The sequence below is a fragment of the Numenius arquata genome, chromosome 9 (genome assembly GCF_964106895.1).
Source record: "Numenius arquata chromosome 9, bNumArq3.hap1.1, whole genome shotgun sequence".
NCBI classification, from domain to species: Eukaryota; Metazoa; Chordata; class Aves; order Charadriiformes; family Scolopacidae; genus Numenius; species Numenius arquata.
In genome coordinates, this window is record NC_133584.1 from 2,766,067 (window position 1) to 2,788,644 (window position 22,578).

Below are 22,578 nucleotides of genomic sequence, written 5' to 3' on the forward strand. Positions count from 1 at the left end.
ATCTCTGGGAATTTTTCCTTCCCAGTAGTATAAATACGCCTGTAGACTTAAAACACTGATGAAGTATCAGAACTTGGCATTTGTTCAAAGTTGTCCTTGGTCTAGGATAATTTGAGTTAGGTGAAATATTCCATTTTCAACAGACAAGGAAAGAAGCTTGTTTTTATTTTTTTCAGGGCGTTCTGTAAAAGAAAAGACTGATCTTGATGATTCAGATATTGGAACAGCTCCCAGGAAAAAAGAAAAAAGGATATATTGCAGGGTATGGAAAATCTGGTCAAGGATGATGAATGTATTGCATGTCTTTTCTATGTATTGGAGGCATATCACCTCAGCATATATACTATTCTGAATATTCTGCCGAAAGACCCTTGATATAACTCCATTTAGAGAAAAAACAAGCAGATGCTGAAGGCAGGAAGATGAACCAACTTAATGTCTAGACGACCTTTGGAGGCACAAGTGAGTTTTTCATTAAATGTATATACTTGAAGGGAAAAATCAATACTATTTCTTATGGAAATTTGGGTATACCTAATAGAGATGGAGACATTCTCTGCCAAAATCCATGGCACTGATGCCTAGACCGTATAGTTTTTGCCCGTGACAGCACACAGTCAAACTTTGAGATGTGGTACCGAGTAGGATGCAGAGATTGAACGTCTGCATTGAAGGTGGTTATTGTAGCAGAAACTGAAAATTGGATAAATTAAGGAAAGAGATGCTTGCAGGCTTGGAAAACAATCTTGCTCTGGTTGTGGAATTACTAGGGGTGAGGTGTTTTTGTCGGAGCTACCTGTGTCCCGGCAAAGGTCTCATGTCTGAAGCTCAACTTCTTGTGTACTTGAGCATCCAGTGCCATGGTGGAAGCTGGACGTGGGCTCTGCAAGTCACTCCATTGCCCCTCTCAGCCTTTGCTTATTGCTTCGCTGCCTCCTAGACCCTGTGTGGCAGAGACAGTGACAGTCCTGAGAGACCAACGGTGACAGAACGGTCGCCCAGGAATGCCCAGTGGTTTATTTAAGTTGAAAGTTAAGCAGTACTCTTATCTTTACATCTTTGTAAACCCAACATCTTGGGTGGTTATTGCTTTATTTCTCTGTTACTTCTTAATAGATCGCGTCTGTATTGCAGATTGGTATGTAGTGCCGTTAAAGAAGGAATGAGAACTTTACATTGGTCTCAAGTTGTTGTTATTTTAGGTTGTAACTAGAAAACAGGACAAGTACGTTGATCGTGCTGTGTCACAGCCGAAGACAAACGAATCGGTGCGAGTTGCCTGCGGCTGCAATCGCTCGTGAGTGGCCATGCCCGGTCTCTTTAGGAGGGCTAAAATCATGGATATTAAACTCTTACTGTAATACTTGATTTGAAATCAGCAGATAAGAAGAGCTTTGACTCTTTGAATACCAAAAATAACGTTTGTCAGACAGTGTTTCTTAATTTATTTCATGGGTTTTGAGAGACGCGTCAACTAGGTCTTAGGAAGTACCCAGAAAAGGCAAGTACTTCACGTCCTGTTCTTTGTTAGAAGTCAATTCCAATAAGGCTTCTAAGTGATTTAGGTGCTTCTGGAAAATCTGGCTACCTAATTTCAAAGTCCACTTGAAGTTAAATCTTGAGGTGCTAAAGTTGGTTGGTTTCTGATCCGCTGCAATGCTCCTTTTTCTAAAATAAACTTGTAAGTGTTAAATTCATTTTAATTATTACATCTCTCTTTTCTAAGAAATGCTCTGATTTCATAACTTCTTCCTGCTAATCAATCTTTAATTTAAAAAAAATATATCCTGGGTGAAGATGGTTTCATACTGCCCTTTTGCACTTGATCTTGTTTGCGTTGGAAGCTCGTTTCTGTCATTTAAGGTCAGAGACTGCGACAGAACAGGTTTTGAACAAAATGTGCTTGATTATTCTTGAACAAAAGTGTGCTACAGTTCTCATACAGCTTTTAAAGATGCTGAGCTGTGGTTTGCACTTTTTAATGCTGTTGTTGCATTTAGTTTTATTTGGGAATAAAAGAAAGTGGTGTCGTAGGTGGTGTCGGTGGAGTGGTTACGAGGAAAGGATGTCTTGTTTTGCAGATTAGGAGAGTGGAGGAGTGTGGGAGTAGATATATCCAACATAGATTCACATGTTGTTCTTTTTTTTTTACGTTCAGAAGCATATTATTTTTGCAAAAGGTGGGGTGTTTGGGGTTTTTTTAAGGCCCTGAACTCCTAATGGTTATTTACCTGCAGATTCCCACAGGCTCATTTCAGGCTGCTTTAGTAAATGGGGCTGGACGTGAAAATGTTTGGGTAAAGGGAAGAGTTGAGTTTTTAATCTGAGGGTAAACTTTCCTAAGCCTTCTTTAAAACTCTTTAAAATGCTGCAGTCAATCAGGAGTTACACGTCTTTAAATCTTTTAGGTGAATGTCTTGGAGCTAGAAAGAACTTGTCGCTTCACATTTAATTTATTCCAGGCTTTGGGATATGTTTCATGGCTGTGGAGAACTTTGAACGCTAAATATGATGGATGTTATTTAGCACATATTTTCAATACCAAGTTCTGCTGCCTGACTGCAGTTACACTTTCAACGTGTTTAGTAGCTGGGTTAATAGAGAAAAACGTGTCTAAAGCACAGCGTATTTCTACTATTATCATTCATAAGTACCAATCTACATGTTTGCTATCAGTCCATAACTCATGAGTCATGTTGGCCTTGACCCAAATAGTCAGAATTAGTCAGTTTTTTTATCAGAAAAACCCCAAAACAAACCCCTGCATTCTTGGTATAATTAATTAATTGTTTTCCCTATCTGGAGGGCACTGTTTGCTTTTTCTTCATCCCAATTTAAAAAATAAGTCAAACAATTTGGCCTCCTCTTTAGTAAGTAGCAGGTTCTGATGTTGTTGAAAGACTTGGGTCTTTTTAGTCTGGAGAAGAGAAGGCTGAGGGGGGATCTGATCAACACCTATAAATACTTTACGGGTGGGTGTCAAGAGGATGGGGCCAGGCTTTTTTCAGTGGTGCCCAGGGACAGGACAAGAGGAAATGGGCACAAAGTTGAATACAAGAAGTTCCATCTAAACATGAGGAGGAACTTCTTCACTTTGAGGGTGGCAGAGCCCTGGAAGAGGCTGCCCAGAGAGGTGGTGGAGTCTCCTTCTCTGGAGATGTTCCAAACCCGCCTGGACACGTTCCTGTGCAACCTGCTCTGGGTAGACCTGCTTTGGCCGGGGGTTGGACTGGATGATCTCCAGAGGTCCCTTCCAACCCCATAGCATTCTGTGATTCTGTTGTGCTTGATTAATGGCCACTGAAGCTGGAGACTATATCCTTCACTGTTACAGTTGGTATTTTCCTGACTTGAGATTTTAATAAATTGTAACTGAAGGATCTTCTCTGTGTTCTGTGAGGTTGTTAGGGTTTTTTTTTGTTTTGTTTTGTTTTGTTTTGTTTTTTCCACCCCGTGATGGTATTTTCTTACAGGGGTTTTGAATTTCATCCTTCATTTTTCATAACCAGTGGACGCAGAGCTGTTAACATTCAACTAAGCATCTGCCTCAGGAAAACATTGGCAGCTTTTGTGCACTCATGAAGGAATTTCAGAAAAATTATTTGTTATCCCCAAACTAAATGCTGCCAGAGTACATAATTCCAAAACTTCTTTTCTCGTGGGAAAGGCGTAGAAGATGGGGAAATAAGCTGGGTTTATTTGCATTTAGAGTAGATCAAACCCCCTTCACCTGCTCTGTGAACAGAGCACCTCGTTACTCTCTTTCCCCCCCCCCCCAATCGAATTGCATGTTTATATCCCCGACACTGCAGAAGCCATGCGCTATGCCTGATAATCCAAGATCTTTTCTAAAGTAATGTAGGAGTTGAGGAAGATGCTCAGATGTTGTAAATTCTTTACTCCAACTGGGTTCATAGCACCCTTTCTCCTGGGTCTTCCACTGCAGAAAATGCTTCTCTTGCTTCATTTATGTGGTTAGTATTTTTTTTTTTTTTTAATAGGGTAGTTCTGTCAACTTCTATGTTGAGAATAAAACTTACACTTGATATTAGCTTTGTAGGTGCTTAAAAAGCTGAGGTGAGAGCATTCAGGCTCACATATTCAGGGCAAACAAGTGGATCCTTTATTGGAAAAGGTCTCGTTCGTGTAGCTGTGACCAGCCCAAAGTCATTGTCTTTAGTTGTTCACTGGGAAATTAAAAACAGACCCCAAAGACCTGCAGGAATTTAGCGTAATTACCTGAGCAATGATAGCAAACTTAATAAAAGATAAAAACCTGACATTTCACCAAAAAAAAGACTCAATCTGAAACCATGAAGCGGTGGTAGCCTCTAATGGGTGTTTCAAAACTTAAGATTCTAGCAAAACTCCTTGCTGTAGAGTGGAATGCTCTCGAATCCCTTAGGAAAGGACTGCTCAGGTCCCTACAGAGGAAGATTTGGGGTCTTTTCATTTTGCTTTTGGTTTTTGGAAAAATTTTGGATGTGCAGTATAGAATGGACTTGAGTGAGGAGCTGCCCTCCCAGCCTTATGCCCCATGAGTTGTAGGTGTCGGCGTGGGGCAGGGGGGTGCCAGGAGAAGACGTTGGCCAACTCTGGCAGGCGTGATGTTGTCCCGCTTTCTGCACTCCTTCGGATGCCGTTAACTCCGCTCTCTGCTGTGTTTTGTTCCTCTGCGTAGGTATAACCTAAATCACCTCAATTTGTTGTTGTTATGGCAGCATTAAAAAAAACCTCCCTAATCAAGACTTGAGGGAACCCACTGCGGTAAATACACCAAAGCCAGTCAGACAAAGGCCTTTCTCCCGCAGGCAGCTCAGGCGTGACTCGGGGCACAAGGCTAAATAAACAAGGACAAATAAAAAGAACAGGGCTTAGTTGGAATAGAAATCACCGTTGTTGAAGATGAATTGAGGTTTGGGGTTTTTTTGTTGTTTTTTTTTTTCAACCACCAGAGTTTATTTGTGCAAAATGTTAGCAACTCGGGCGTTGCAATGGAAAAGTAGCGAAAGAAGAACGTAGGAAAAAAAAAAAGAAACGACTGAAGGAAGTAGAGATAAAGTCAGGACGCGGCAGAAGAGATGAATTTGGGAGCGTGGAGTCCGTGCAGGCAGCGCATGGGGAAGAGGTGAAAACCAGGGCAAACGCGTGACCACGGGCTGGAGATCGTGTGTCAGATCAAGAGATGAAAGTCAGGAGATGGATCACCAGCGCGGGAAAGATAGCGAGGGCAGCGGATGGAAACTGTAAAAGGGAAATGGAAGAGGAATCCATACACCCCTATGAAAAAACCCCAGTTAAGATTGGGATGCTATTGCAGGAGTGCCGAGATCTTTCCACAGATGCTTGTTAAGAACTACATATGCTGTTTTCGTACCATCAGGTAGCAATATAAATACTGTAATCGTAACAAATAGAACCCTTGCCAGGCTACACGGTCACTAATCACCCATCCACAATAAGATTTCCAGAACGTCAAAAAAACCCCAAACCACAGACAGTTGAAAACCGACTAATTGCAAAAGTCTGCCCAAACTTCAGAAGCTTTTCATTGAGAAATAAGTAGCATTAGTCCCAGCTCGGAATTAATCTGTTTTCTGTAAGCCCTCAATATGCAGGGTAGCGGCAGCAGCAGCAGCAGCCTAGTGAAAAACTGTGTCACTGTTAGTGCACCGATATCCATCAGCTCAAGCCATTGATGTAGATGTAATCACTGTCTCTAATAGAAATAAAGTCGGGGTAATGGAACATTGTCACAGGATCAATGTCTCCTGTTTTGAAAATAAACCCCCTCAGCTTTGCTTTTGCATTTATGTACCAGCAGGCGACCACATCATTCAATTCAATTGACACAGTCCCTTGGAGCCCTGAATGATCTATTGTGGGAACATCAGGAACAACGTATTGGAAAAAATGGAATGTTCTTGATCACACTTACAGGCCACCTTATTCGGTGGGTTTTCCAGCGGTGCAAATGAGAATAAATCGGCTGAGCGGTGCAAATGAGACTAAATCTGCAATATGGAGATCTTTAACTTCATTTAACTGTTTAATTTCTGCATGTTCTTGATCAAAAAGTGTGAGCTGTAGTACTTGTGCTTATATTTAACAGCGCGTGGTCTCAAATAGAAGAAGTTTTTTGGACGTAGCACAGGATTTTAAACAAGTAGCAGATAATGCGTCTTCCAGTTTTCATCTTTCTCGCACTTGATTCCACCAACCTCCCGCTGTTCTGTGTCTAGATCCAGAGATTATTAGTAGATGGTTGTTTTAGCACTTAGTAAAGCCGTTTAACAGTTTTACAAAGCCTTCTGGAGACAGGGTCTGTAAGTTTGGTTGCAAAAGTCTTAATTTATTTAAATTAGGTATTCCTGAAGGATTGTAATTTTATCTAAAGGTATATTCTTCTCATGGCCTCAGAATGGAAGCTCGGCAGCTTGCTTGACGTTACCACTGTTCCCATGATGACCCCTCCAGTAAGAAAGTTTTCGTTTTTAGGGGACAAATATCTCTCCCTGGAGTAATGACAAGTATTTGTCGGTACTTAACTCCCCATCACAGAGTAAATATAGATATATTTAGTGTACAGAGCCTAGAAGGTGGACTTTGCGAGTCATTTTGTGAGGTAACCCATACTGGCCAAACCTATACTACTGCTTCCCTGGGTAAATGTGCTAATTCTGGCCATCAGTCAGAAGGCATCTGTGTTTTATTGGATTTAGAAATGCCACGTTTCCAGTTTTGCTGCTGTAGGCATCTGCCCAGCTTGTGTGCAGGTGGGACAGTCTGATCCTGAAGGTCATCTCATCAAGCTATGGGTTCTTCCTTTCCAAAGGTCTGGACTAAGTGTTTGATCATGGAGAATTGAATGATGTTTGCTTATATTTACTGGTGTCCTCTGATGTTTAAGTATTGAGAAAGAGGGTGGTGATTTAACTTTCTAACTACTACTTCTGGAGAGTTTTCATTTAATCCTAGTTTGCCTGTGTTGGTGGACTTGAGCTCTGTGATTGAAAGCCCTCTCCTTGGTGGCCTTCAGGGGGGCAAGATGCGATGTTTGGGTTTGGCATCTTGTGGGGAACTGGGGAGGGATGACTTTCGTGAAGTAGTCAAAATTGAAGCAGGACATTCAGCTGGTGGTTTTACTGGCACACAGGTGTTTGGAGCAGCTGGGTTTGGCCTTGAAGTTTTAAAGGAATAACTTTATGAAAATGAAGTTTTAAAGGATGACCAGGCTGGATGGGGCTTTGAGCAACCTGGTCTGGTGGGAGGTGTCCCTGCCCATGGCAGGGGGATTGGAACTACTAGATGGTCTTTAAGGTCCCTTCCAACCCAAACCACTCCATGATTCTATGAGCATATTTGCTCCTGAAGAAAGATGTATCAGAACTACCCCAATTTCAACAGGGGTGTAATTATTATGCAGAAAAGTTGTGCCTGGAAAGAAATGTCTGTTTTCCTTGTTTCCCAAAGAATTGAAAAGTCTTGAAAATAGTAATATACAATATGTTTTTGCTATTCTGATACAGCAAATAGGGAGAAAAATCTCCCGCAAACGTATCATTCCTTCTTATGTTGCATTGTAACAAGGAAAAAAGAGGTTTAAGAAGCTAAAGAGCCTTGAATAAAAGTGTCAGTACCAGAAACATCCCCGTTTCTTTAGTCGATCTAGGGATTTACAAAATATGGTTGCCAAGAATCACTGCAAGATGCCCTATAGCTCTCCAGGAAGATATATTTTTAACTCTAGAAAGCATAGAAGTTTGCAGCTTTGTAGCCGTAGCCCTGGAAATACGATACGGAATATACTGTCGCTCGTCTCTCGGCTGTAACATCCGGAATCCCAGTCTCCCGGGTCACGCAGCGTATGACTTTGGGGAGGAGATTCATAGTTCAGTAATTAAATACTACTTTGCTCCAGGCAAAACCAACAAATGGGCTTCATCTGCAGCTTATTTTGTAATAGTTCTCAGGACTGTGCTTGGCGTTTCTGGGGACTGAGTACTCAGATAAGTAGACAGTAATTGTTATTTTTAGCTAAGGTTTTGGGTGGTTTTGTTTTGTTGTTGGGTTTTGGTTTTGGTTTTTTTTCCGCTTTCGGGGTTGTAATTCTTTTTTCCTTCAGAAAATTTCAAACTGGCTTCGTCATTTTATATGCTTCATACTCTCAAATTGGCACGGAAAGACAGAGACTGTTGCCATAAATTAGGTCACTGAAGCTGAAGTACAGAATACAAATATTTATCGCCTGAGCTACAGGAAAACAATTCAGATGAGGAAAGGAAAAAAGTATTTTTTTTAGTATTCGGCAGTGAAGCTGTGTTCTTGAGATGAAAGGCGAAGCAGTGGAGTTAAAAGACGAGCCTGAGAAGCATCTCTTGTTTTAAATTGCTGGAAGGGAAACTAGCAAAGCTTGATCATATGGGAAATCAGTACGAAGGTTCGTTATGTAGAATTACAGATAATTTTTTTAGGCAAGTTCACATTTGACATAGATTATTGAATCTTATAATAAAAAAAAAGGGCACTTTTAAATAATAGCAATTTGGAGACAGGTGAAAATGCAGAAAATGCGATAACTTTCATTTTCAAGTATATTATAACAACGCTTATGCATTTAATTTAAAAAATGTTTTCCTTTAAATTCAGAAGGTTAGAAAGAATCCCTAATTGCAGATTGTCAGGTAGTAGAACTTTAATAAGGGCTCATTTGCATTGTGCCCAATACGGTATTGGACCCCATCTCTCAAGCGAAGATGTGAAAGAGCAAAGAGCAGGGTTTAGAACAATTAGTTGATACAGTTAAAGAAAACTCATTTTTTCTTCTTTTTAAAGGATGAGAAAATCTTCGTTTTGATTGAAACTGATGTCTAATAGATTCTTATGCAGGAGGATGTACGACATTGGTCATTCCTGCATGCTTGACATACAGGAAACGCTATTTTATGAGTTTCGCTTTATAACCCATTTCTAAACGATTATATGTCATTCTTTGGCTGTGGTCTTACTGAGTTCAGTTTGGGGCAGACCCACCATGTCTTGGGGAAGAGCCTTTGGAGAGCTCTTTAATAGAAGAGCAGCCACCAGTATCAGCGTTTTGCGGAGCCCTGGATTAAAAACTCCAGTTCCCCCAGCTACTCCCAGGGCGGATTTGATGTCTTAATCGTCCTGGATGCAGTTGGAGAAGTGGTGGATTTGGTGAATTGGCACTTTCCTGATCTACAGGGTACTGTCTGTCCCCCGGCCACGGTGACAGCAGTCCCGTAGCGGTCGAGTTCAGTGGTAACTTTGCCAGGCTGAGTGACTCCCAGTGTCAGTGGCAAAGTGTAGTGAAAAATTGTGTATAACACACAGGACTTATTTTTTTATTATTTTTAAGAGAGGTAATACAGCTGTAAAGCAGAATTGTGATAAAACTTTCCGAAGGACTTGTACGCACCCTCAAGTTTTTTGGGTGGAATTAGAAAATTAGGCATTCCCAGGTTGCATCATCCAATTTGCTTTGGTTTTGAACTGGTACCGTCATTTAAAAAAAGGACGATTCTTAAGCAGCAATTAAAAAAAAAATAAAAATGGTATCACTGTCTATGTGCAGACATGCTGGCAAAACATTTGTCCGGATTTCTTGTGAAAGAGGAAAAAAATAAGAGGACTGGTGACAATATTTCTGTTGCAGGAGGTTTATTGTTTCTGTGGCCAGACTTCTGTTTTCCGTGGAGAAATGTAGCAGTCTGTTTATATCTGAACGTTAAACATTTTTCAGAGCTACCCAAAGCATTAGCTGTTCCCTTTAACGTATCATAATTGCTATCAAACTAATGATTGGTATGTTTGGGGGAATTATTATTCACAGCAGCCTGCCAGGTTTTTCTGTTATCCTACCTAATTAGACTGTGTTAGAGTCCACCTAAAACTGAAGAAATATTATTTTCTTAGGCTGTTGTTTGATGATACAATAAATCTGGCTGTAGTAAATCCTAGTATAGGTTATAAAACTGTGATTAAGAGATGCAAAGTGCTAATCTGACATGTAAACTTTCTCTGCCAGTTCAGGGTGTTTTTTTTTAAAAAATAATTAAAAAACAACGACGACGACAAAAACCCAACCAAAAAACCTATTAGGCCGGGAGCCATATCGAGCGGCATCTGTTCTCTAGCGTTTGGCATGAACCTGGAAGAAGAGCAGAAAGCCAGCGTAAACACGCAGGGTAGAATAATAATTTGTCTGAAATGCAATCGGATTTGTACCGTTGGGCGCCCATCATCAGCCTGCAGGTCCGGTGTTGGCGATACTGGAACTTGGTCCTCTTTATAACAGGTTTTACTCGTAAATTGTACCCAAGGTATGAAAGCGTGTGAATGGTCCTCAAGAGATGGAGAAGCCCATGTGAGACCCCGCACGTTGGGTTGCCGGAGTTATGATCGGCACATTACAGAACTACCAGCATGTTTTGGCTACATGGAAGCTAAGTCGGCGTCGGTGTGTTGGCTCTGGGGCAAGAAACCTCATTTCCTTTGAAAAAAGCAGTTTCCAAAAGACTTTTTGTGCGATTTCTGACGCGGATTCAGAGTTGGAATGAGTGGGTCACTTTGTCTAAAGCACATCCAGCTCTTGAGTAGGTCTTGAGGCCAACATCGGCACAGACAGTTGACTTTTATTTTATGGTTGATACGTTTTATACCTGATAAATTTTGGGAGTTCAGGGACTCTCTATAGAAACATTTAAAAATTACCTGGGATATCTCGATACTCTGCTGGTTCTAGTTGAAAGGTGATGTTTTGAGTGGTCCCAGGGTCTGGAAGCCCGTGAGCAATTTGGGCATGGTTTGTAAGCCCTCGTGCACACCCTTCTTTTACCTGTTTTTTGGGGTTTTTTCTTTTTTTTTTTTTTTTTTTTTTTTTTTTATTATGTAATCCTAGTTTTACCAGTAAGGAATCTTCTTCGCATGCACTGGGACTGCTCCAAGGTGTGAAACAAAAGTAGGGGCAAGCGGGAGGGATTTCCTTTAAAAGTGCGTTTGGAGCTAAAACAGTCGTTGGGGTGCGTCGTGCTTTGCCATATTTCCTGAAAATCCATGGAATTTTTTGAGGAAGACTGGGAATTTTTAGAAGGGCCAGAAGAAAGGGCCTCAAGGATCTTGTTCTATTTTCAGAATGGATTTGGGACATGCAAGTGCAAGTATCTCGAGATATTTTTAATGGGCCCTTTGCAAATTAAGCTAGAAATCTAAGACTAGGAGGAATTCTGTGTCATTTCTGCTTATTTTTGGCTCATTTTTTTGTCTCTTCAGTTATTTAATTGCTGTATATAAACAAAGGAGCAATATTAATATCTATTAAGTGTGTAAGATAAGTAGTTGATTGCACATGGAAATGGTGGATTTGGGGGATATAAACCAGCGTTAATGACGTAGATGTGTGTGTATACATGCATGAGTGCACACATAAATTTATTTTTTTTCTCCTCTTCAGCCTTTGCTCCTGTATTCGTGTTTCCGTTTCCACTTACGTGAGGCTGCTTTTAAGAAATCTTCTCCGTCGCCTCCCAAACGAGCCCTGGGGCTGTGTTGGGGCATTAGGGAAAATGGAGTTCCCGTGGTCCGTAGGTTGTCGGGTTTATTTCCTTTCCCATTACTGTTTTTCCTTGGCAAAAATCATTGGCAAATTGTAACTTCAGCATGAAGTGAAGGGGTGTTGAGCACTGAGAGCACCGTGGTCGGTGAGTCTCCTCTCCATCCCGCTTCTTTTCGCCGTCATCTCTGGTCATTCCCACTGGTTGCTTCCCAAGAAACTATGAGCGAGACGGAGGGAGGCAGCAAGGTCCTGGGGCTGGAAACAGCAGCAGCTTCCCCATCACGTGAAGTGGGGTTCCTGCAGATCTGGGCTGCTTCTTCAGCTCTCCACAAAGTCTGCGCCCGCGGCTGGAAGTGGCCACGCTGCTGGGGGGGTGTCTGGCTTTGCCCTTAATTTTGAGGGTGGGCAGCAGAGGCCCAGTATCAATTCAAAATTTGTTAAAGGGAAATAAGTTATTTTATCTTCTCCTATCTGTATTTCTGCTGTGTTTTCTGTTTAGTGCTATAGTTTGCCTTTGGGATGGGAAGGGAGGATGGTTTGGTGTTGCCTGTTCTTATCATAGAATCATAGAATGGTTTGGGTTGGAAGGGACTTTGAAGATCATCCAGTTCCAACCCCCTGCCCTGGGCAGGGACACCTCCCACCAGACCAGGTTGCTCAAAGCCCCATCCAGCCTGGCCTTGAACCCCTCCGGGGATGGGGCAGCCACAGCTTCTCTGGGCAACCTGGGCCAGGTTCTCACCACCCTCACAATAAAGAATTTCTTCCCAATATCCAAATCTCCCCTCTTTCAGTTTAAGAAATTCTTCTCACAATTCTTCACATCTTGATAGCCGGGCGAGGGGTGTCTCCGGGCTGGCTGGGCCCGTGATGGGGTGTAAATACAGAAACGAGCTTTCAGATAATTTAAATAAGCACTGAAAAAAACTGATAAAGCAATATCTCGGTAAAAAATCGGAACCTTTTCCACCCTTTTTAGTTTCGTGTCCTCATCAGGCAAAGCCCTGTGTTTATTTGACCACATTTCTGTGTTTTTCTAGTTGTTAGGGTAGAAAAGCCGGTGTTGCACTGCCATCTCTCGATGGCCGGGCAGGATGGCGTGTGGCAGGACTTGTCCTTTCTTACCAAAGCAGCTTGTGGGAAACACTTCGAACCAGCTTTGAAAAATTATACTCGTTGGGCAGGGTGAAAAACACTTTTGACAGACGAGCAAAATGTTAGGGATTTTTTTTTTTTTTTTTTTTTTTTCCTAACAGGGGAGTTTAGGTGGCATCTCCACAGTTCTGGTTGGAGTGGGGAGCCTTCCTGATATTAATAACGCGGGTCGTCTCTGTGTTGCAAATAGCACTTTCAGCTGGTTTCCGCATTTTGAGCTATTTCTTTGGATGATGCAGCAAGATTTTAAAAATCAGTAACAGACTCATGAAAAAAAACCACTACCGCTTGTGTGTGTATGTAATGTAAAAAGGCTTTTTTATGAGTCTTTTTAAATTTAATTACCTTTTTTTTTCTGAAGGAGAATATTGTTCCTCTTCCTACAGAACTTCTGTGTAACGAGCAGTCTTAAATAAAGAGGATTTGCGCCAGGTACGACCACAAAGCATAGCTGAATAAAATTAGTATTTGGTCCTGCACGTGGCAGAATTCTTTGCTAATGCATGAAATGGCTCAAAATAACATTAATTTCACACACTGCTCAATAAACGAGCCCTCAAAGCATATTGTAATTTGGCAGGTACAGCGTGTCTGTCGGGCATGGCTGGGGGCTGTGGATGAGCGGAGTTGGGTTGGTATCAATCCGCCTGTATTTACAAGTTGTGTTGCACCAGCTAGAAGTTATTGCACTGGAACAATTATATTTTTCTCTTGAGAAATGAGGATTTAAGTAGCTCTGCATTTTATATTTATTTCCTTAAGAAATCAAGCCGGTCTTCCTCCCTTCAGTAGCGCATCGTGCTCGAGATGCTCTCTAAGCAGGAGATCTGGGTTTCTATGGACGTGTCCAGCATGGTGTACAGGCCCCCATTGCCCTGTTTGCTGGGATGGGTTTGGGGGTGTCCATGTGCTCATTGACTCACTGACGTTCGTGTGTGATTTTGGGCAAACACTCTACTTCTGATGTCCAGCTTCATCCTGTAGCCTCTCCTCGAGGAGCTTAATTGGGTCTTTCCTCTACAGTATTATGGGACTTGTAGGAAAGTCACATCTTGGAGAGCTCTTCTCAGTGTCAAATTTGGTTGTGGTTGACTGGTAGAATTCACAAGTTAAATGATAAGAAAGCATGATAATTTTGCCCTCCTTTTTTGGGAAATCTTGCTGGGAAAAGATGCCTAGAAAGACTATGTATGGCAGCCTTATAATGGCCATCCTGATCTTGGAGTTGTCGCGTTCTGCTGCGTTCACCGCTTTCCCACCTGAAGCAACAGTGGCAAATACAGCAAAACCTTTTTATTTTGAACAATGCAAGAAAACCTGTTCTCCACTGCTTTTTTTTTTTTTTTTTCTTTTTTTTTTCTTCACATTGAATCCAGGTCAAACTTTGTCAAATCATAGTAGGGAAGTTGCTTACCCGCTCAGACTCCAGTTCCATAAAGAAAATGATGGTGGTGGCTGGGTAAAACGCTTGAAGACCTGCTGATGGAAAGTGCTGGGTGGATACTGGGAATAGGAGATGGACCTTATTTCATACTATGCTCTGGAAGCTGATTTTTTACTTGTTTACTCGTGGAAAGATCGGAATTTTAATTTTCAGACATTGAGAAGTCATGAGAATGGTTTCAAAAATGAGGCTTAAAGTTAGAAAAAAATACTGTATTCTCTCTCTTCATCCTTTACAGACTGTTGTCTCATATTTTCAAAATTTGTCATCAAATATATATATAGCCTGATACGTTATTTGTCTTGCTAATTATTTACCATTAATAAAATCAAAGGGAAATGGGGGGGGGGGGTGTGTATATCCCTCAATGTTTTTTAAAGCATTGATTAAAAACCCCAGAGAAATGTTACAAAAACCACGCTGTTTAAGGTTTGTCTCTAATTTCAAGAATTCTTTTTGCAAAGTGTAAGTGCGTGGCTGAGACGTTTTCTAGTTTTTAGCGGAAATAGTTGGGCTTTCTTTCATAGGATCATAGAATCATCCAGGTTGGAAGGGACCTTCAAGATCATCTAGTCCAACCATCAACCTAATTGACAAAAAAAAAAAAAAAAAAAGAAAAACAACTATCACTAAACCATGTCCCCCAGCAGCACCATGTCACAGCAGCACCATGTCAACCCGTCTTTTGAACACCTCCAGGGATGGTGCCTCAACCACTTCCCTGGGCAGCCCATTCCAATGCTTGATAACCCTTTCATTGTCAAAATTCTTCCTAATATCCAATCTGAACCTCCCCTGGAGCAACTTGAGGCCGTTTCCTGTAGTCCTGTCGCCTGTGACTTGGGAAAAGAGACTGACCCCCTCTGGCTACACCCTCCTTTCAGGGAGTTGTAGCGAGGGAGAAGGTCTCCCCTCAGCCTCCTTTTCTCCAGGCTGAACACCCCCAGCTCCCTCAGCCGCTCCTCACAAGACTTGTGCTCCAGAGCCCTCACCAGTCACTGAACCTGCTCCAGCACCTCAATGTCTTTTCTGTGGTAAGGGGCCCAAAACTGGACACAGCACTCGAGGTGGGGCCTCACCAGTGCCGAAACATCTTTGAACAGATCCAGTGTAGTAGCCCATGTTGCACCTTTTTACCAGAGCAGGAGTACCTGAAAATTGAAGTAGATCAGAAAGTAAAAGTGAGAACTTGCCTGGGTACCAACGTGAAACCAAATTCTCTGTTGGCCAGAGAGAGAGAAATCCACGTTTTAAAAAATGTGTTCCATACTAATAATGTTGATTCTGTTAAACTCACTTGATTATTGCTTTAAAAAAAAACTGTGAAAATTAGGCCTTTTTAATACTGGTATTCAGCAGCGTATTTCCCCAGTCCATCCCAATTTGCATCATTTGAGAATCCGGCCCTTCAATATTGAATTTACTGACCTTTATGTTGTGGTGAGACAAATGACTTTTTAATGACTATGGTCTTAGACTTATTTGCATTATAAAATAAAACCATTGTCTGTGCTGCCAGGGAGCCGCTTACTTTATAAATACGGCATTTGTTGAGAAATACATACTAGATACTAAAAATACTTAATTGACCTACTTTTTTATTTTCAGGGTTGTGTCCTTTGTTGTGACCTCATGGTTTAACTGGGAATAAAGATGAGTATAAGCAGTGATGAGGTTAACTTCCTGGTATATAGATACTTGCAAGAATCAGGTGAGTTTTTCTTTCAATTCTGGTTGTTAAAACAATGCGTGATTTATTTGGTATTCATCTGCAACTGGCTTTAGCAAACGCAGACTCATTTAATTATTTTGCCAGTAGGCATGTGCTTCTCTCTGAACTGTTTCTTGGTGTTTCTTCTCAACAAGAGAATGAATTCCTGCCAAGTTACCTTCTGTAACTTAATCAGATGTAGTCATTTGGAGCCTTCAGATGGCAGTCAACCAACTCGGGACTCACTTGATTGCTAGAAATGCGTTTTCCTGGAGATGACTTTGATCTACAGGGCGATGATGGCACTTTGCACCATTTTCTTTGGGACTACTTGAAGAAGAAAAAAGGAAGACCACCAAAATAGTGTGTTTTCCTGTTCTGTTGGTGTTCCTGCGAGCTGGTCTTGCGTGGCCAGATTCCTTGCCCAAATGTGACACTGGGAGGGCAGACATTGCTGTATTTCAAAGGAAGAAGGGGCAACTGTGACCATGAGACTCATCATTCGTCATCTAAATACAGATAAAATCTAAATATCATCTAAATACAGAAAAACGGGTATTTTTTACAGGAATGACTCTTGGGTTCTCAAAATCCTCCCTCCCTGGAGGACTCTTTCTTGGGGGCTTTGTCCTTTGGTGTCAAGCTAGCCCAAAGCCTACTCCTTCTTAGGATGAAGAGCAAAAGACAGATGAATATCGTCAAACTTGAAAACAAACTTGAAAATGCATTTGAGTGATGCAACATCTGCCTTACTGCTTATGTCCACTGCTTGTGGACTTCTCAAACTCAAAGAAGCACCAGAAGCAGTGGTGGATAGCGGAGTTTTTCAGTCTCTGCTTGTCAGAAGAAAGGAGAAACTCATTGTTCCGCCTGAATTTACTGAAAATTATTATACGTTCTTATTCCGGCTGCAGATTGCTTTTGTCACAGAAGCTAAACTTACAAAATTGCTTTATCTTCATCCGAAAGTTTGCAGGCAGCTTCCCAGTTACCTGTCAGCAGAAAAACAAAACAAAACAAAAGTTTAAGACAAAATTCTGTGAGAGTAAAGTTAATTTTCTGAAACAACCATTTTTCTCTAGGTTAAATTTGCCTTTTCAGGGCGATCAAATAAATAGCAAGCAACTACCAGCGCTGCACCGTAACGTGCTTGCTGCTTCGTAATCGGCGCACAGTACTGATGTAGTTCTGAGTGCCAAAACACACACAGTTATGACAGTGCTGTGCTGTGAGGTGAATTCTGTTCTACGTACAGATGCGTTTTACTTTCGTCAGTGAGGAAAAATAACAAGTGAGTCTTGGTGTCCTGGCGAGATGTATTTTATTAAATTAGATGTATGATACAATACATATATATAGTTTTAGAATATATAAATATATGTAAATTCTATTGCAAATAATATATATATTACATATTTTTTAATGTGAGTAGTATTGCCTATCCATAAATCAATTCTGATGGTTTTTACCTTGTCTTCAGGGTTTTCCCATTCAGCATTTACCTTCGGTATAGAGAGCCATATCAGCCAGTCTAATATAAACGGTGCTCTGGTGCCACCAGCTGCTTTGATTTCCATCATCCAGAAAGGTCTGCAGTATGTAGAGGCAGAAGTCAGTATTAATGAGGTAAGGAGCCTTTGCCGGCAGGAGCGTTACGTCCTTGCTTGCAGTGAGTTTGAATGTTAGTATGTTTTTTTTTCTTAACTTTCTTGTATCCAATTTATTTACTTTAGATTCCTTACTGCTGGTGTTCACCATGACTCTAGTGGTGGAACCCAGAACAGAGTGACATAACTGGGCAGGGGTTCTGCCCAGTGCAGCCACACAACACCAGCCATGGTGTTCTGGCTCATTGCTTAAAGTCCGTTGTCTGTAGAGTTTTTACCCTAATATATGTTGTGCTAAATCCAGACAAGCGCAATAAGAGAATCATTGAGACAAGTAAACCTCTTAATTTTGGGGTTTTGTTGACCTGCGCTAAGGAGGTGGGAGAACTTTATGTGGCTCTCGTTTGGGTGATATCTCGTTATAATGATGTAACGAGAGCCCAAGGGTGAGGTTTCCAAACAGAGAGAGGGTTTCAGTTTGTGGCAGGAAGGATGAAGGTAGATGCCAGTTTGCTTTTTGCCTCTGCCGGTTGATTCATCTTGAGCAGGATCTATTACGTTTGATGTTTAAATGGTTATTCCAGCAGTACGGAAAGCCGTGCATCTTCCTGCCTGATGCTGCAGATGCCCTCAATTTCCCTTCTCATTTATGCCTGGAAGGTTAGCAGCCCTGGAATCTCACTTTTATTGCAAAAGGAAACAATTTTTATCACTAATTCTACTCTCTTTCCAGTCTCTCTTACGTCTTCTGTTTACGTGTAGTTTTCGTAGTCCCACAGAAGCAAATCCTTTCCCTTAGGAAGCCTCAGAAAAATAAGGCAAGTGATTGGAATAGAAGAAGGAGACCCTATATTTATCGCAAGGAATCCTTCTAACTCCTAAAAATAGATCCTTACAAAGCCCCAGCATATGTATACGGGTATTTTTAACTGGGCCTTGTCCATTTCAGGATAAAATCCTTCCTTGTCGTTTGAAAGCACGCCAGCCCTGCTTAAAAAAAGGAAGAAAACTAGTCAACTCTCCAGATAATGTGTTTATGGAAAGTATTAGTCTAATAAGATAGAATAACTTCACAAGCCAGTGACCCGACTTGCAATGTTTGCAGCTCTTCGAACAAGCCATTAGGTTTTTGTTGCAGCCGCTCATGTTTGAAATCATATTCATAGATAGCTTACAGAGTTTTTTTGCTTTAGCAGACGATTTAGCAAACCTGAAGTGTGTAACTTCTGATTCCAGAAGCTCTGCCAAAGGCCTGCGGTGGCTTTTTTTTTTTTTTTTTTGCATAACGATGCTGGCCATTTAAATTTAGACTAAAATTCCAATCTCAACCTCAACAATGATGGGAGATTGCTTCCAGCACCGCTTGTAAACCGTTCTATTACATTAAATCAAAACTTTTGCTTTGGTTTTCCTTGGAATTGTTGCCTGAAATGTTAACTTGTACTTGGTGTTGTCTTTTTTTTGTTGTTTCGTTTTCTTCCTCTGCCGGAATTTAGGATGGTACCTTGTTTGATGGTAGGCCGATAGAGTCTCTCTCACTGATAGATGCAGTGATGCCTGATGTGGTCCAGACCAGACAACAGGCCTACAGAGATAAACTTGCACAACAGCAGGCGGCCGCTGCCGCAGCCGCAGCCGCCACCAACCAACAGGGAGCAGCGAAAAATGGGGAAAATACTGCAAATGGAGAAGAGAACGGAGCACATACTATAGCAAGTAAGTTGAGACTGAAATGACCTTAACCTATGTTAATGTCATTTATTGTAGCACGAGCCTGTAGACAATGAGGTGAATGTGGAGATGTACTAGGAACCCTTCCCTTGCAGAGAATACCTTTGTCGTAGGTGATACTTTCACAGCTGGTGTCCCACCTTTGATTGTCCCCAGTGTGATATTTGGAATTGCAGGAGGAGATGCAAACTTCTGCACTCATTAATTCACAATATTCCACTGACCAGTCTCACTTCCAGTCCTGCTCCTTTCCTATCACCCCGAAGGTTTTTCACGGGATCCCCCGAGAGCTCTTGCAGAAAGAGAGGGGAAAAAAATAAATCGGAGACAACTCCTTAAATATTGCATTCCATCATCTTTGGCCACTCTACCAAGGACTAAGGAGAGGAGTCTGCTGAGCTGCAGCTGGTTAGAAGTCGAGCGTTGCTTGTGAAGCTCCACAAACTACTTTTGACAGGTTCTCTGTAGGACAGACCTCCGTGTCAGGCTGAGATCGTCCTGGTTGCTGAGACAAATCCTGGGTCCTTGGTCTCCTTAATCACAGTCAGTTTTCATGATTTGCTATTCAGAATTATTTGATGGAACTGGTTGCAGGTTTGGGTTATTCATTGGTTCCATTTTAGTTGTGATTAAAACTCAGTCGTTTCGCCATTTGTGATCCCTGGTCAAAGGAACATACCTTACAGTCAGGCTGAGTATGGAAATGTTCAGCTCAAGGATTAAAATGTGATTATGAAAATATTGTTCTGGAAGTCTGAAAATTACACCTTCGAGAGGGGGAGTTACAATTCTCGCTGTAAAAGCACCCGAAAAAAAGATATTTTTGATTTTCCTATCAAGCCATGTAAAAGTTTTGCATTTTACAGCTGGATTTTACTAGGTTTGTCTCATTATTTCTTACTTATGATAAATAAACTGCAAATATAATCTTTGTCTTAAATAAGGTCTCTACTTCAATGCTTTAATTTAAAAAAAAAAGTCAAAAGAATATTTACTTGTTAACTGTGAACTGGATAGAATAAGTGTAAACTTCAGCTCTCGGCCACTGTTAAACGTGATATACCAGCAACCCCTGCTGGCTGGGACACCAAATTATACTGGCATTGATTCTCTTTAATTTGAAGCAGTGTTTTATATGGTGCTTCTTTCTTAAAAATACGCATATTCTAATAGCCTTTTCTGTTTTCTCACATGTACAAACGGTGACAGAAACCCTTAATTTTAAATTGAGCAATAGATGTGAAATGGTTTGTTCAACCATGTTGAATAGATACGGAGCAGGTGAACTGTTCAGCGGGTTTTTTTTTTTTATGTTCTGCATTTACACTCGGTGTGAATTTATTTTTAATAATAGAAAATGATTGACGGTAGCTGCCAAGAAAACTGTTTTGTCAGTTGAATTACCCCCAGTATGTTTTACAGAACAATATGGATTCAACATCATTTCCACGTGGAAAGCAATGTATTGCCACAATTCCATGGTAATTGCCAGTGCAGTTTCAAAAGATCTCTTATCAGTTTACTGTATCACCAAATGTTATTATATTAATTAAAGCCATTTTGTAAATCAAGTGTCTGAGACAGAGATTTAAAGCCTGTTTGACTACAGTTGGTGAAAAGAGAGATTTTTTAAAAAAGGAAAAGGAATGTGTCATAAACATATTTTTAAAGCACAAGATAGAGTAGTAACATATTGTACTGTGCGGTATTGTGCCTGAGAAACTGTGAGTGCTTTTAACATCACCCTTTATTTTTTAACATAGCAAAAAAAAAAAAAAAAAATTAAGTTTTGGCCTCCATTTTGAAGTTTCAAAATTAAATCCATTTGGTTTCTGAGGTTGAGAAGGGCTAAGAGCTTTCTCACGTTTGTGAAACTCCTCGTCTGTTTATAGCACTTCATAAACTGGAACTGGAAAAATAAAGGGAGATTACGGCTTTGTCATATTTTCATCCACGTAAATTGTGAATTAATAGCTACACTTATCACAGAAGAATACGAACCATACCGTAGTTATACAGTTATTTTGTCCCAAAATATTCAAATCCACCTCTCTCTACTGTTGTTTCCCATAATGCAGATAATCACACAGATATGATGGAAGTAGATGGAGATGTTGAAATCCCTCCCAACAAGGCAGTGGTGCTGCGAGGGCATGAATCTGAAGTATTCATCTGTGCCTGGAATCCCGTTAGTGACCTTTTGGCCTCAGGGTATGTGCATTTACCATTTTTGTACCTAATATTGATGCTCATCGGCACGGGAACCGGTTAAAATGATACCTGCCCCAACGCCCTCTACATCAAATGCCACAACATTTGCTGTCTTGAAAAAAATACCTTTTTAAAATGGAATGAATTCATAGAATCATAGAATTGTCCAGGTTGGAAGGGACCTTTAAGATCATCTAGTCCAACCATCAACCTAACTCGGATAAAAACCATCAGTAAACCATGCCCCTCAGCACCATGTCTTTTAAATACCTCCAGGGATGGTGACTCCACCACTTCCCTGGGCAGCCCATTCCAATGCTTAATAACCTTTTCAGTGTAAATATTTTTCCTAATATCCAATCTGAACCCTCCCGGCACAACTTGAGGCCGTTTCCTCTTGTCCCATCGCCTGTGACTTGGGAGAAGAGACCGACCCCCCCGGCTGCACCCTCCTTTCAGGGAGTTGTAGAGAGCGAGAAGGTCTCCCCTCAGCCTCCTTTTCTCCAGGCTGAACACCCCCAGCTCCCTCAGCCGCTCCTCATAAGACTTGTGCTCAGACCCCTCACCAGCTCCATTGCCCTTCTCTGGACCCGCTCCAGCACCTCAATGTCTTTTTTGTGGTAAGGGCCCCAAAACTGGACACAGCCCTCGAGGTGGGGCCTCACCAGTGCTGAGGACAGGGGGATGATCACCTCCCGAGCCCTACTCACCACACAGTTCCTGATACGGGCCAGGATGCTGTTGGCCTTCTTGGCCACCTGGGCACACTGCTGGCTCACGTTTAGCCGACAGTCGACCAACAGCCCCAGGTCCTTTTCTGCCGGGCAGCTCCAAAATTGAAAGAAGGGTTTCTATTCTCACAAACCGTGTTGTAGATCTGGCGATTCGACAGCACGGATATGGAACCTCAGCGAAAACAGCACGAGCGGCTCTACGCAGCTGGTACTTCGACACTGTATACGGGAAGGAGGGCAGGATGTACCCAGCAACAAAGACGTGACGTCGCTGGACTGGAACGTAAGTAGAAGCGGTGACGCTCTAAACGCCCCGAGAAAATTCTCCCTCTAATTTGGTGTAGTCAAATTTTAAGTGACAGCAACTGCGCACCCTCTGCTATGGCTGCTGAAATATGTCTATTTTTGAG

The 22,578-nt window shown here is 41.5% G+C and overlaps 1 protein-coding gene across 1 annotated transcript in view; it reads left to right on the forward strand.

The window, feature by feature from the left end:
- The window catches only part of TBL1XR1 (TBL1X/Y related 1), a 62,702-nt gene that overhangs the window by 28,229 nt on the left and 11,895 nt on the right, over positions 1-22,578 (forward strand). The window contains exons 2-6 of the mRNA XM_074152942.1: positions 15,783-15,885; positions 17,366-17,511; positions 18,989-19,208; positions 21,302-21,434; positions 22,310-22,451. Of these exons, the coding sequence (XP_074009043.1) occupies positions 15,828-15,885; positions 17,366-17,511; positions 18,989-19,208; positions 21,302-21,434; positions 22,310-22,451 (699 nt within the window). The 5' untranslated portion in view covers positions 15,783-15,827. The remainder of the gene's footprint in view (positions 1-15,782; positions 15,886-17,365; positions 17,512-18,988; positions 19,209-21,301; positions 21,435-22,309; positions 22,452-22,578) is intronic.